Here is a 14,341-nt window from a genome sequence, read left to right on the forward strand (position 1 = left end):
ACATCATTTTAGAGTTTTTCTGTGTAGATGTGTGTGTCATAGACTGATTTTGGGGAAAGCTTTTCTTTCAAAACTTTGTGTAGTTGACCTCATGAAATTGAAATAAATTTTTGAATTTCTGTAACTTATAGATCCTACTAACGTAAATGCTTCTGGCACTCCTGTATTACAGAATTTATTTTTTGAAGTGCAGTACATGCAGTAAACGTTGAGAGTGTTGCTTTTGGTGTCTCTGTCCCAAATAAGGAGTGCTAGAGATGTTTGTTTTTCAGTTGTCTGTCTGTCTGTTTGTCTTATCCAGGTTTTGTTTAGTGATTAAGATAAGCCATGCAGTGGATATCTTTGTACCTCGTCCAGGCATGCTCCACATGTGGTGTAGATGCTCTGATTAGATGTGAGGCAAAATCCCTCAAACTCAAAGGTCAAGGGTTACTGAACTCTGGCTACAAATTCAACCTTGCCAGGAATGTCCAGTAGTTCTGGTAAAACAATGTGGTAGGAAAGGTAGAACTACTTAGTACACCTGTACAGCTGTAGTATAGAAATAATTGTAAAAGGTCAAAGGACAAGGTTGAAAATCATTGTACTTCGACAAAATGTGTCATTTTCAGTCAGTACTTTCGCTAGACAGTGGTGATGATAGTTGGTTGAAATAAGTCCACAATTATTTTTGTGAACATAATACCAGTAGTCTGTGATCACTCAAAAGCCAAGGTCAAAGGTCACTGTTCTATATTTTTAAGATGCCATTTTCCCAAATGTAGCTGCAACAGAAAACTCCCCAGTTTGCATTATAAAGGCTTTCATATTTAAATGTGGTTGTGAAAAGGTCATCAGGTGTAGATTGACACACTTCAAGGCAAGGGATAGCTCTTAACTCTATGGCCCAAATTCTCAAAGGTGGAATAACTTTATTACACCGCATATTCCGCCGATTTATTACGCCTCTTATTCAAATCAGGCCCTCGTGACGTAAAATGACGCAATTTCTTCCCCGGAATCTATTGTCAAAGGTGGAATAACTTATTCCCCGGAATAACTATTCCGCGGAATAGTTATTCCAGCTTTGAGAATTTGGGCCTTTGAATACAAATATTCCTACAAAAGCTAGAGTTTCTGGTGTTGGTTAATGAATACTGTACACTGGTAAAAGATCAAAATGGAATCAAAGAACAGTGTGTACAATGTATTTATTTACAGTGTACTTATTTTTTCCAATCAGCCAGTAGCAGTATGGTCATAAAAAAGTAATTCATACTTGTGTACAAAATGATAGTGCAGAGTCAACCTTTTTCTAAGTTGACCTGCTCATGTGCCAATACTCATAGAAGTCTTAGTGTTATGTAATTTCAAGTATTCCGTATTCAACTTATAATGTATGGATTCAGTCAAATACTGTCATGAAACATTGCCCTACCTTCAGTCTCAAAAGGATTGGAGTAAGGCATGGTGTACTGCACCTCAATTGTATACATGCATAATTTGCACACTTGTAAGTCTATACAAGAGAGTGTTTAAGCTACCAGTGGGCTGTCAATACCTTGCATTGAAAAGAAAGGAGAAATGAATACCAGGTACTGTAAAACATGATATATATGTGGCATGAAATTTTCACACAAATTGGAGCCTTTTTTGTGGCATGAAATTTTCGTGAATTGCCACTGGCATTCAATACATACAGTGTAGGCGAGAACTTTCACATGCATTTGAATTTCATGAATCTTGGCGCTCGCGTAATTTGCAAAATTAAAATACACGCGAACATTCGTTTGACATTATGTCCATGATATTCAGTATTCAAGCAAACCTGTGTACATCGGCTAGTTCAGAAGTGCATTGACCTTCTTCCAACCCTCTTGTGTATTTTCGTTTTGCTACACTGTGATAATTTGGTAATTGGTCAAACCTGGACATGTATTCAGTATGTACACCTATACTGTTTTGATTTGAGATCAAAGGGCATTAAGTAGTATATTACAGTGTAGAAGATATCTTTGATTTTTTTTTCCCGTTATCTTTTGCAAGACATTGAACACATATTCGTGCAGTTGTGAGCGAGATAACTCCCATTATTAGGAATTCCTAGGAGTCCTAGTTTTCTTTTTCTGTTGTTATATTATAATTTCATCATAGTCAAACAACAAAGTACATACAAATAGTAATTTTGGGACCTGAATTTTTACTTTGTTGTAATGAGAGTTTAGTTAACATGTAACTGTGTTTGTCATAATGGGAGTGCAGTGTATGCAACAGTATACATGATGTCTGTTGAGGAAGGTAAGGGCATGAGGAAGGTAAGGGCATTGAGGTGCAACTAACCTCGTGGCGTCAATGCCCTTATCTTTGTCAACTTATGATAATTTACTTTCTCGATGCTCGATGGTAACACAGGGTGCACATTTACCTCAGGGCTGCCAACTTGGGTGAGAGTTTGGAGCGACACACTGCGAGGGAGTGAAGGTGGGGGGGGGGGATGTAGAAAGGGGTGTCCCCCTTACATGGGAAGGAGCTTTGACAATAATTTTACATTTATGTGGTGCAATCTGGGGCATAAATAGGAATGACTTCAATACATACATAGAACAGGTGTGCCTGCAGGAAAAGCTGGAAACTTTCAAGCTTGGGCAGACCGAATGTTGAAATACCAGGGATTTTGGAGTTTGGGGTTTCAGCATGAGAATTTGTTTATCAGAGTTAAACAGTCAAAACTGGGTGAATCGCGTGAGAGCTCAGTTGGCAGCCCTGCAACTTTAGCATGGATGCGTTCATATTGTACATCCCTCAATCCTGGTATGATTTGTTTCAAATAATTATGGGTACACTGTATTGATGGTGTATGTACTTCCAAACCTCAGTTTCTTCAGTGTTGTCCATTAAGATGTCAACTTGTAACTCCAGATATTCAACATACCAAAGGAAGCAGTATTGTCATTACTCCTTCCATGGCCAGAGTGTCTGTGTGTATGGGTGTGTGTGTGTGTGTGTGTGTGTGTGTGTGTGTGTGTGTGTATGTATGTATGCATGCATGTATGTATTTTGGAGGGAAATGTAGATTTGTTGCTTGAGTAAATAACACATTGTCATTTGTACACAGAGAAGCAATAAACATTCGTTTTGAATATAGTTATAATTTTATGCTCTCATTGCCTGCAGAAAATGCTCACTCAGACTACAGTATACCTTACCAGTGATGTCTGGTACAGTAACAAACTCCTATGTTCCTGATGAATTCATTTTGTCCATCTTGGAGCAGAACTTGCAAGTTTGTAGGGGTGAGAGGTCAAAGTCCTGATATTGCAAATGCTCTCTGTTGACAATGGATAGGAGCCGTGAGATGTAATATACCTTGACACTGACCACTGGACTTGGCCATGACCAGGAGTGCACTGGCTGTAGTGTGCTGTGTCAAGAACCATATAGTGTCAGAATAGAGTCATTTGAATATCTAGACAGACAAAAATATCCCTGCTTGAGCTTGCTGGTTCACCTGTTCATCAATGCCACTGTACTTAATTATTAGCACCAGACATGACTGCCTGTAGTGAAGAGTGCCATTCGTGTTAGTACTGTACACGTGTATTTGTGTAATACAAAAAGGGTCATTCAGAAATGTCCATCTAGGACAGAACTTTTCATCTGATTTGTCCATGTATTTGTATGATAATTGAATGAATTGTTGACATACTGTGAAGTCAACAGTATAATTATCTAATGAATATATGTGTGCTTGTGAAACTGTAGAGTTATGTATGTGTATTATTTCTTACTTTTCATAGCTGTTTCTCGAATTGAGTCAGTGGAAAGAATGTGATAAGTATGACAGTGTGTACATGTATACTAAAAACATTTCAGTCAAATGACCAAGTTTGTACCTTTTAAGGTATGTCACATGGTAGACCGGATAGGTCACTAGACTGTCATTTACGCAGTGGTTACTATCTTTACTTGAGTTTCATTTCCAGTCAAGAAAAATAATCTTGGAAATGACAATCAAATTGATAACTGGTTTGTATGTAGATTCTATTTTGAAGATGAGTGGTATTGATGATATTGTATGGTACATGTACAGTACTGTATGTCGTACCAGCATCACAGCTTATCGTTTTAGCTTCCTCAACACACTACTATATCATTTGAGCATATAAAGTGTAACATGAAAATCGATGGGCTTTGCCAATTGTATATCAGTAAGAACTATCGTAATAGATTGTTATAAGTGTCCATACAAGAAGGCAAAGTGAAATAAAAAAAAAAAAAAAGTATATGGCAACTCAAGTACCGCAGTGAGACCGGTATGAGGGAAAGATGTACTGTTATATATCAATGATATGTTGGTTGAACAGCCCCACGGAGTGCTGTATCCTTCTCTCTGTGCTGAATTACCTTATGATAACATTGCATATGATGCAATACCGTGGTCAAATTAAAGTGAAGATATGAATCCACTTCTGGTGTTCACATGATGTGGTTTATGATGTGCAAATTGTGATTATGTTCATAATATATTTGCCATTGCAGTCATATTGTGCTGATGTTGTGTCAAACATGCCCCAGCGACTATTCCACTGCCAGAACAATTACATGTACACCACCGTGACATTTAGCTGTCCCCAAAGTGCACATTCATGTTTGTGCATGTACCTTGAATCCTTCCAAAGGGTAATAAGCAAGTTATATGTGTGGCTCCACTCAAATTATAACCCAGCAAAGCCTAAACTTGTCCAAAGGTTGCCATGGCTTCCCCCACATATCAAAAACATGTGTATATGTGGCAACATCCATTCTTAATGAGAAAATCTCCAGGTGTTTAGGAAGAAAACCCTCATGAAGCAACTGGCCAGAAACATCTCTGAATTCTACAACCATGACAAAATTGCTTATGGTAGATATGAGGTGCATGTTCAGATACTAGAACGCTTAAATTACTCCTTGAAGCATAGTAGACAAAATATGTGATAGATTATGTACTGACTGTGCACTTATTTATTTTTTTTAAAGCAAAACCAGGAAAACTAGTCACTGTCAAAACAATGCAATTCATTACAATCACCAATGAAGAATAATGTTTCTCCACTTTAATATTTCTTCTTATTCATATTCACACAATATCTTACATAAAGATGTACACACAGAATAGGGTAGAATGAAATGATGTGAAAAAGTGATACATAGAACATATAGTTTTGCAACAGTGTCTGCAGATGAAATCAGAACACTCGACATAAATTTGATAAATAATCTGATACAAAAATAGTTTGAGAGTTTAGACCACTTTAAGGTGTTTGTGAGAAGACTTCACAAGAATGAAACCAATGGAAAGAATTTTAGACTTCAGGCACTGAATGAGCACAGTAACTTTTGTTCAGGAGAGCCTGAAAGAATACACAGTAAATAGGAAAAACTTTGTCCACGATGAGCAAGATTATGAAATGCAGTCACATACATCAAAAGCTCCACTCAATGTCGACAAATAAATAGCAACATTTAGAAAATAAGCTGCACTGTATTTAGATCTTGCCAAAACAGAAACTCATTCGACCTCCACAGTGCAGAGAGCATTGATTCTTACAAGATATGTCCCACTAGGCCACTTTCTCCTGTATCATGACACACCCATGTCAAGCCTTGCCCGAGGGTAATTGGGTATGAATACAGCTTGATGGCAGCAGATTAATTTCAAGATGTAGTGGCTCGTGTATATTCCTGTACTATACACATGAGCCAAACCAAAATCTGATACTGATGTATATGATGTACGGAATCTATGTTTGAAAGCTGAGATTGTAACAATGATCACTGCTGTATTTATATTACTATGATATTTTCCCCAGTCAGAATGGCTCTTTCTCAATAATGTTTAAGTAAATCTTACAGGAATCAAGAATAAGTCATGAATAAGTACAACTAATACAGTATCATATATTTGATAAATACAAAAATAAAAGTGAGTATAGCCATGCACATACAGTTTCCTACATATTCCCATTCTCTCATATTTATTTGCACACAGCCAAAATGCAGGCAGCCAGAGAATATGTTTATGACATTTAACAATTCCATTGGTTTTATGCTGTTCTCTCTGCAATTCATAACATCTCGTTCTCAGGTCAAATGGAAAGAGTGATCTTTGCAAGGAAGAATTTAGGAAGACTTATGTCTTGATTTGAGCACTACTTCTTGGCAGATTTCTTTTTGTTTGTTTCCTTGCCTTTCTCCTTCTCCTTCTTTCTCTTTTTCTTCCTGGCTGGCTTTGACACGGAGAAGCCCGTTTTGTTGTCGTACTGGAGAATTTTCAGTCCAGCCACTTTTACTCCATAGGCCGATGCACAAAAGGCGAGGTCGAAGTCTGCCGGCTTCAACCCAAATGCAGCGCCCGTCTGTTCGGAGAGAGCCATCATCAGTATGAGACAGCGCAGCAGCGTCGGTGCGCGACTACCAGTTCGTTCCGATGGGCTCTCCGCAACGGGCATCTTCTTAACACTTCGGAGATCAGTGGCGTCTAGTCTAGGGAGTAATGGTCTCTGGTTTTTGCCGTTACGTGGTCGGCTGGTGAGTTGATCAGATGACTCTATGTTTGATGATTCCTGTATTTAACACAAAGGGGAAGGGGTGAAGTAATTTGCATGCATGTAAACAGCTTATTACATTGTGTGTCATTCATCTTCAGTTATTTTTCCAATAATTTTGCCTTCCACCATCTATATAAGTAAGGCCTACACCTGTATTTGAATACCGGTACATACTTCTGTAACCATGCGAAGCATTTTAATTAAGGTCATAGCTTTGCATAGGCCCTAAACCCAAGGATTGTCCCCACCCCCCCCCCACCCCCCCCCCAAAAAAAAAAAAATATTACAAAAAATCACTGAAGTAGATTTGTCCTAAGGTGTCCACAATAGGAATGTTCTCCCACTGCTATTTTATGGCAAGCTTTAATTCCTTGTCTCCCAAATTATTATCATTATTATTATTTTCTTAACTCAAGACTTGTGGCAGAAATGCCTTATGATCCACTAGGCACTGCAAGGAAAACTGCAACCCTCCTAGACCTACTAAGAGTCTTGACTTCTTTTTTTCTTTACTGAATGAGATCTATGTATGATTTCTCGAATCAGAAATGCAGTCTGGTTAGTTTACTTTTAGGGTATAGGATATACTATTAAGCTGTTGATCTTCAAAGTCAGGACTTAAATCCCATGAATTGGACAACAAAGTCAGACACGAAATACATTCAATGCCATTTATCTGTTGGTAATGTGAATTGCATCAGAATATAGAACTACTCACACTTGTTTGCGTGTGCTGGATGAAACTTGTAACGTCAGGCATAAACCCGTGTGGCAGCTGGCTGCTTTTTGCTGGAGCTGTCGTCGTGGCCAGCGAAGATGAACAATTCGACACCGAGAGCGAATGGCCGAGTGGAGCATGTCTGGGGGAATGATGAAAACCTGATCTGATGTTGCCGGCAATGTTGGTTCCGTAAATTACTCGATCGTTTACATGCGCTGGAGCAACCCGATGAAGTCCTTCTAACACTTTGTCTGGTTTCCAAAATGTTGGTTTTATTTGACTTCGAGTCATGCTCCGGGTCGTGCTGTCACTCGAATTGTGCGTCCGCAGCAGAGGAACAGAAGCCGATACCTTGTCCCCGGGCCCGGGTACCTTCTTAGCCTGATGAGTAATTGTGGCGAGAATTACTGAAGTCGAAGACTTGGTTTTGGAAGTATTTGGAAGCAATACAGCCGCGTTACCAAATGCTACTTGTGGCGAATTGATAGGCAAGCTTGACGCGGGAATGGACGGGTTCGATGATGCAGGGCACTCCTGATCCGGCGCTGACGAGTGATCTGCCGATGCAACAGCGCGCTGTGCTAGATCAATGGGTCTATCTTGGGTCTCGCATCTCGGTGCAATGCATGGCGATTGCTTACTATCATCAGCCGTTGCTTGTAGCAGTCTCTTTCTCATGGCTTCAATCTCCTCCTCCTCTTGAGCAAGCTTTTTCACACGTGATCGTTTATTCTGAAACCAGATGTTGACGAAATGGGTGGACATTTCAATTTCTCTAGCCAGCTCTTCCTTCTTTTCTCTCCCTGGCCATTGTTCTTGCTTGAACAGGGACTCCAACTTCAACAGCTGTTCAGCTGTGATGATCGTCCGTTTCCTCCTTTTCCGTGGAAACATGGCTGACATCTAGCTAACGTTAGAAGTTCTTTTACGCGATTCTGTAGAATTGTCAGTCATATCAAAATTACAAACTTTCACAAAACAGGAACTGCTCATTCAGCTTTAATACTCAGTATTGTAGTTAGAATCTAGCTCTCACAGAACAACATCACACAACGTAACGGACATGCGATGCGCGTCAAAAGCATACAGCTAAATTGATGGGCCATGGGCCAGCCATGGGGATGTGTGTGTCAGTGTACTGTACGTGCAGGGAAATCAAGCGCTTCAATGTGGCAACATACGCTTAGTCGTCTACGCTCTTTTTGTTTTTGAGAATAAGTCAGGCGCTATACTTTTGACCAATCAGAATGCAGGGTGATAATTGATTGGTTTGTGCAGGTACTAGTACAATAAATGTAGTAGTATACGAGTTGCATACTATGTGTTTCCAGTACCCGTGACTTAATCATGCACTGTCGTAGTTTCTGTACGCCCATTCGTGAGATTTTTTTTTTTTATTTGTTGCTTGTGTGTTCATGGGTTTGTGGAGGTGTAAGGTGTGTGGTGTGTGTGTGTGTGTGTGTGTGTGTGTGTTAGTGCTGTTGCTTTTGTTGTGTCCTACTGCACTTCACAAGTTGATGTCACAAAGCAAATAGCCCTGCTCAGTCGTCTGTGCACAAGGCTGAGCTACCGATAAAGCCCACAGCTTATTATTTTGTTAGTCTACGCTCAGAAGTTATATTGATGAAACAACATTTTGCGAAAATTAATGTTACACACGTTTAATTCCAATCAAAGATCAAGTCAGTGATCATGTTCGAGTGTTGAACTCACTACACGGAATGCATAAAGAAGGATGCAATTGCAATGTAACACCACGGAAAACAGATGTACAATAAGACTAACATTTCAGAAACACCGATCCTTTAATCTATTTTCCATCAATATAATATGTATCTATCTTTGCTATATACGTGTCGCATGCTTGGAGGATGAAATCTGAAGAAATACTGTTCGATTGAGAAACACCATGCTCATAAACCCCTCTGAAAACACCACAACCCTTTAAAGTGGTCATGATGAACAAATCATAATTTTACCTTCTTCTTTTGCAAGCCGGTCAAATATTTGTCTGACTATACATGCCATTGAATGTCACAGTAACTGTCTTTAGACACACAATTGTCATCTAAATGGAACACATTTATTGAGGTCAACAAGGTAATTAATGAGAAAAACAATTTTCGCTTGCCTCAGATGATCAGAACGCTGTGTCGATATATTTTGGCTGCTTTATTTTGACGCACTATATCACTCACCCTTCCATCATTAAAGGCAAAACATATCTACCAAAATGTACACTTAAAAAATGACTAAGAAATGTGTGGAATAACGCTATAATAACGAGGTATTCTTTGGGTAACGACGAAAATGCGAAATATTGACCAAAAATGTTTACATCTCAGAACTTACCCGATCAGGGTCAGGCTAACTTGGACTCGGGGACAACTTGGCCTCACTTTGATGGCGGGGTCACGTTGTCCCTTTGGATTGTAGGCCTACAGTGTTGTACTATGGGAACGCTTTGCGTTCTGGCTGGTCGCAGCTATGTGCCGAGTTAATACAACGCGCTCATCAAAGAATCCTAGGAGCGCACACTCAATGACGAACCTATGTACAGAATGTGGCGATCACCAAAGAGGTTCTAGAACCTCTTTGGCGATCACGTACTGCGTATGAATTGTTTGAAACAGGGCCGTGTTGTCCTTGAGACCGAGTTAACCTGGATCCCTTGGAATGAAAGTCGGTACAGTGTATATATACCGACTTTTCTTTCGATCTTAAAATACTCCAAAACAACTCATCATCCCGGCAAATCGCGTCAGCCAGGTACACGTATAAGTTTCTTGGTAGACTCTTTCGATACATTGCAAGCAAATATGAAATGGTGCAAGGGTTCTCAAGCCCTTACCAGAACTACGTTTTCGCTTTAACCCGTGCTTTTAATATAGCTGGCAACAGTGCAGTAAACCTCTCAACCAAGAGTATCGATAACTTTGAATATACATTTTGACCGATGACTGAACACAAATGACGAAAGCAAAGCAAATGCACTTATCCTATTATCTTTTACACTCCATCTTTCGTCAAGACACAGATAAGTGAGATAAAAACTTGTGGTGGATAATCTTGCAACTGCGGCAAAGTTCACTTTCAGAATTAGCGTATATACCAGTCCCGCAGAATGATGCAAGAATAAACACTTACATCGGAAGATTACAGATGACAACAAAGCAATTATATTAAACCGTTTCTTTCTTTTAGAAATGAGTCCACTTGTGTGTGTGTGTATGTGTGTGTGTGGTTGGGTGGTTACACCGATAGAATCTGAGATCTTGCAAGGGATTTTTTTCTTTAATTGATATACATCGGTACAGCAATGGGATCGCAGAGAGAAATATTAGACAACGAACAAAACCAGAAGCCGTGTTCTTTCTTTCTTAGTACCCTCGGATCTTATATTCATTAGTGCCACATGCATGACATGTTACACTTACGTATCATTTAAACAATATGTCATTTCATAGGTGCTTGCATTCGTAGACATATAATGGTAAATTTATATCCTGATAACAATTACAACTTTTTAATATAGGGGTCCTACCATTCATGTTCAAGATATACGAAGAGGAAAACATTTTGGGGAAAAATGAATGTGCATCCAAAGACTTTGCAAACATTGTTACACATAAAAAGAGAAATGTAGAAAGGTTAGTGAACTCTTACAGTCGTGAACAGATTCATAACGCACAAATTCATGTATCACACTTCTCATATTGTAATTACGTACAAATAGATGCTGTCAAAACACTGGAACTTATTGCATTATCAATTCAATGTCTAAAGACTTAGTAAATACATAATCAGACATATACGTAGCATATTATAGGACAAATAATGATGGGATTATCACTATGTGATAAAAACAATATAATTTCAGTTATTTAGCTTATAGTATGATTAAATCTTGGCCTGCAAGCGTACTATGTACAAAAGTGGACTAAAAGTCCGAATATACAATGAACAAGTTATCAACAAGAGATGAAAACAGATTGCAAAGGTAAGAATAAAATATTTCATCCGGTGAATTTAATGACTTTACACGCATGATGAAATGCACCCTGCGGGAAGTGTCGTTTCGTTGCGCGTCATACAGGAAACGCAAATGAAAGTGACATGAGTTGTCGACTTTTCTTTCATGTGTTGCGCTTTAGCAGGAAATAAAGTGACACCAGTCGAAGTCGCACATGTCACCTTTCAGATACCAGTACACCAATAGACCGTTTCAATTTCGATGGCCTATTCACCTACCGCCACTAGCGGCGCTATAACGGCCGCCATAACTGGGGGCCAACGGGGGCTCCCAGCGAGCTAGCTACCCAGCGAGTTGCACTTGCAGCTAGCAGCCCAGCGTACCCATCGCGCATAGTTAGCCGGGCGCGGCCGCATGCGCCGCCGGCGGCCGCTGGGTCGGCGACCGCCGCGCTAAAATTGTGATTGTTTTACTCACTGTGGAAAAGTCATTCAGCGGCTTTTAATGCTTTTCTTTTGGACAAATTGAGTAATTCAGACATATCGATCTAATATTAATGAAAGCTTCAAAGGATCAGAAAAAAAAAAACACATATTGTGCAGTTGTTGGGTGCACAAAATAAAATAACAGGCGAAAAAACGGAAACGGAAGCTGCACGTCAGTGTGTGAAATTCAGACACTACTGACGCATGGTGAATACAATATACACTTAAGTGAAACACAGCGGTATAAAAAATGCACAGATTTTTGAAACAAACTTTGGCCTATGCCTAATAGATTCTCTTGATTAGGCTAAATCACTGCATATTCATATTCGTGAAATACAGTTGTTCATTTTAGAAGACATGGTTCAGATCAAAGATTTTGAGAATTAATTAAATATAGATCTATATATATATATATAAAAATTATATATATATATATATATATATATATATATATATCAAATGCTTGGTGCAATACTTACAAAAGTTAGAATACACTTCCTGGCTACTAGTATACTACATTGTATATGACAAACATTTTGAAGCCTACACTACAGCCAAATGTATGTTTCAAGATGTGTAAAAAAAAAAAAATCTTATATTGTAAATTTTTACTTCTTCACTAAGCGTTCAGCATTAAATTGACCATTGGGCCTGGAACTCTGAATTGGAATTAATTTTTGATAAAGTGATACTTATAGATATTAAACTGCCATGAATGGTGGCAAACATCCGTTTCATAAGCATAATTCATATTAAGAAAGTTTGATTTGAAAATCACTTTTGTAGATTATAATTTTAGGCGTTAGCGCGATGTTAAATGCAAGGTTACTTAGACCTTAAACAGTAGAATGTTTGTTTGTTGACATCAGGCGACGTAAATTAACTTCTTAAGTTTGTACGGCTTAGAAACGCCTAGATTTGCCTTCAGTTTGGTTTACTTAGTTAGACTTGCCGGAAGTTAGTGACAACCGAAAATGATATAGGATGTAGCTAACGTTAGAGGGTTCTAAGTAGAAGTCAATAGGTCTAGACGGGTCTAGATCTAGTCTGGACTGTTGCCTAGAATTCTAGACAAGATCTAAAAAACGTTATACAGACTTTACCCCACTGGTCCGAGAAAAGGCAAAAGCCTAAAAAGGTTTAAGTTAACTGATCTTATTAGTTGCTTTGATAGCGCCATATCTACTATCTAGCTCAAAACTGATTCATTATTTGTATTTAATTATATCAGTTAACTGCTCAACAGTCTAGGCTTACTATCTAGACGTCTGTCTGCGCCTAGCCATAGTTCTCCCCAGGTGTTTTTTATCCTCTTACACAAATGTGAATATAGATCTAATGTTAAGGGGCTTACACGCGAGTACCTATAGTATACCCAGGTCATCGCAAAAGAAAGTAGAGTCTAACGTGTTACAATTCCACTCACGGATCGTACCGATATTTACCTTGTTTTGGCTACAGCCGTATATGCCATCTACCCATTCGCTCATAGCCGGTATAAGTTGTTTAATTTTATTAATTAGCTAACGAAAAAAAAAAGTAGACGTTAGAGTTGTCACAAATCCAGATGCGTCGATCGCTGCCAGCGCCAGAGATAGCTAGCTGGCCGGCTGGCGCCGGGTGGTAAAAGCAGTGGCTGCCGCTGGCACCCTTGCCACGCACGCACGGCGCTTGCCGACCCGGCCTGGTTGGCCCCCAGTAATGGCGTCGCCTTAAGAGGGCGCACTTCCATGAACAGTCACTTGAATCGGTCTATACTCGAAGGCATCGATATAATATAGGCATACTAAGTGATAAAACAGCAAAATAGGTCTGTACCAAGCCATAGGAAATCTATTGACTTGATAATGTCTGCTGCCAGACAGAAAAATGCCCACACAAAACCAAACCAACATCATCAAAACCCCAAACCTTCGGCGCCGCCGTTGGCATGCATTACAAGTATCATTATCTTTTCTTTCATTTCGTCAGAATTCAAATCAGGCCAAACTACTTGTGCAAATAGTCAACGCAAAGGGACTATGTTTATTTGATAATGTTGTGTGCATGGGGGGGGGGGGTTGAGATGCATTATTGTTCTTACTTAAAGTTACCTTAGGTGACCGATCATTTTCTTGTGCAGCCCCTAGGTTGTGGAATAGATTACCATTAGACATTCGGAAATGTCAGACTTTAAATAGTTTTAAATCAAAAGTGAAAACTTTTTTGTTTTAGCATGGGCTTATTTCTTTTTGTACTTCCCATGCAGCATTGTGCAACATAGGAACTTAAGTGCTCTTGAAGCGCAGTAGAATATATAGACATAGTTTCTGCGCTTAATAAATGCTTTATTATTATTATTATTATTATTATTACTGAAAAACACACAAAAAAAAATATTGGAAAAAAATCTTTGGTCCAGTAATATTATATAGGCTTACTGCTTGTGCAACAAAACGAAGTTAAGGGTAAAATATGGTATTGGAATCACAGAGTTAACCACTATCAACATTTTTCCTTTTAATGCCACCTCACACCCCCCCCCCCCCCCTTCCCCCTCTTTTTGACGTCGGGCATTGTCGGAAGAAGAGACCGATGTCCAGCTGTCTGC

At 39.2% G+C, this 14,341-nt stretch overlaps 1 protein-coding gene across 1 annotated transcript; it reads right to left on the bottom strand.

Annotated features, from left to right (window-relative positions):
- Window positions 1-5,060: 5,060 nt before the first annotated feature.
- On the bottom strand, window positions 5,061-8,393 carry LOC140226911 (uncharacterized). Its single transcript, XM_072307346.1, has 2 exons — window positions 7,288-8,393; window positions 5,061-6,584 (listed from the first exon to the last, which is right to left on the bottom strand). The coding sequence occupies exons 1-2, from the start codon at window positions 8,191-8,193 to the stop codon at window positions 6,171-6,173; spliced, it is 1,320 nt and encodes a 439-aa protein (XP_072163447.1). The 5' UTR covers window positions 8,194-8,393; the 3' UTR covers window positions 5,061-6,170.
- Window positions 8,394-14,341: the final 5,948 nt, after the last annotated feature.

The sequence above is a fragment of the Diadema setosum genome, chromosome 1 (assembly GCF_964275005.1).
Source record: "Diadema setosum chromosome 1, eeDiaSeto1, whole genome shotgun sequence".
Lineage (NCBI taxonomy): Eukaryota > Metazoa > Echinodermata > Echinoidea > Diadematoida > Diadematidae > Diadema > Diadema setosum.